General features: G+C 48.6%; 1 protein-coding gene across 1 annotated transcript in view; it reads left to right on the plus strand.

Moving 5' to 3' along the window:
* Positions 1-1377, plus strand: part of LOC102001201 (cryptic protein-like) — a 4581-nt gene extending 3204 nt beyond the window's left edge. The window contains exon 6 of the mRNA XM_005359906.3: positions 1074-1377. Coding sequence (XP_005359963.1) covers positions 1074-1198 — 125 coding nt within the window. The 3' untranslated portion in view covers positions 1199-1377. The remainder of the gene's footprint in view (positions 1-1073) is intronic.
* Positions 1378-1667: the final 290 nt, after the last annotated feature.

The raw sequence follows: 1667 nt of genomic DNA on the forward strand, positions 1-1667 counted from the left end.
TCTTCCTCCTACAGAAATCTTCATCGGTTGCTATCCCCCATCTTCCTCCTACTCCTTTCCTTCTCCTTGTCCTCCCTCCCTGTCTGTCTTCCTTCTTATTTGAGACATACAGGGTATCACTGCATCTTGCTGGCTAGCCTGGAACCCACCTATCTCTACATCCTAGGAGCTAGGATTAAAGATGTGAACCACCACACCCAAACCAATATCAAAGCTTTTGTTCTTTTGTTCATACATGTGGGCTTTTTGTTTTGTCTTGTTTTCTTGATGATGCAATCCCAGGGGTCCTCTGGCCAGCCAGCTTATCCTAATCTATGAGTCCCAAGTCCAAAAAAAAAAAAAAATCTGGACGGTGCCTAAAGAATGACCACCAAGGTTGACCTCTGTTTTCCACAAACATACAGGTACCTTGTACACATGCGTGACTACACACTTGCACACAAAGACACAAAGAGCTAATCTGGACGGAGAGTTGCTGCAAGCTGCTTTAAATTCTATTTGCCCTGGCTGCATCTGATACAACATTCTGATAGGCCTCCCTCTTCTGCTCGTGAGCTAAATGAGTCAGGCTAAAGAAAGGTCTGTCTGTTTGCCTGCAAAAACAGTGGAGGCTTTTCCCTTCAGTGTTCAATGTCGCACCAAAATGTAGATGTCTCTGGAGGTGGGGAAAATAAGTCTTTCATTTGTTTGTCTTGAACACATTCCAGGCAAGAGTTTTGTCATCCAGTACTGAAAAAGAAGGAAGGTGGTTGGGCGTGGTGGTACACACCTTTTGTCCCAGCCTTCAGGAGGCAGAGACAGGACGTTCTCTGTGAGCCAGAAACCAGCCTGGTCTAAATAGTGAGTCCTAGGCTGAATACTGTAAGCCCATATAAAAAAATTATATACACACATGTACATAAAAGAATATATATGCGCACACACACAGACATGGGGTGGGGCAGATTCCAGCTATAAAAGGGCCAGGCTCAGCCAGACAGAAGGCTTTAGTGAGACCGGGTACAGACATCTCTGTGCTCCTTAAGCCAAGCCCACAGCCGTGAACTTTATGTGTTTTCTGTGTTTTTTTCCAGACCTGAAAGGCTTCCTATCATCAGGCTCTTCAGGGACCAGAGGGCCGAGTGCAAGCGGTGCCCTGAGTCTTCTGATGCTCGGCCTCCTCCTGCAGGGCATGGCCGGTGATGGTGGAGGCTCCTAAGCCCAGTGACAGCGTCTCCTGGAGCTGCCAGGAGTCATCCTTGGTTGCACATGGCGCCGCAGCATGCCAGCAGGAAGGCTGGGCAGCGGGTATCTGCTTGGATGTTGTGTGTTGTAAATAACAGGACGGCTGAAATGTGACAGGTTCTTGTACTGTGCAATAAACACATTCAACAGGGAGACCTCCTTGCTCGCTGAGCCTCTTTTCAAGGTCTCCAGTGGAGGCAAACCTCAATAGAAGAGCCCAGTATATTCAACCCAGAATCTCTTTCTGAAGCTTTCTGGACAGGATTGAATGGAGACCCCCAAACAAGTGTCCTTCCCAGGTGACAGTCATTCTGAACAGCCTGGACCCTTACCTGTGTGCCTCATTGCTGAAGCTCCCTGTTATCCACTGTTGGCTGTCAGTCTCTCCACTGACCTCTGAGCCCCTGGGAGAGGGACGGTGGGTCCAGAACACTGTCCTGGGT

This window comes from Microtus ochrogaster, linkage group LG2, assembly GCF_000317375.1.
Source record: "Microtus ochrogaster isolate Prairie Vole_2 linkage group LG2, MicOch1.0, whole genome shotgun sequence".
NCBI classification, from domain to species: Eukaryota; Metazoa; Chordata; class Mammalia; order Rodentia; family Cricetidae; genus Microtus; species Microtus ochrogaster.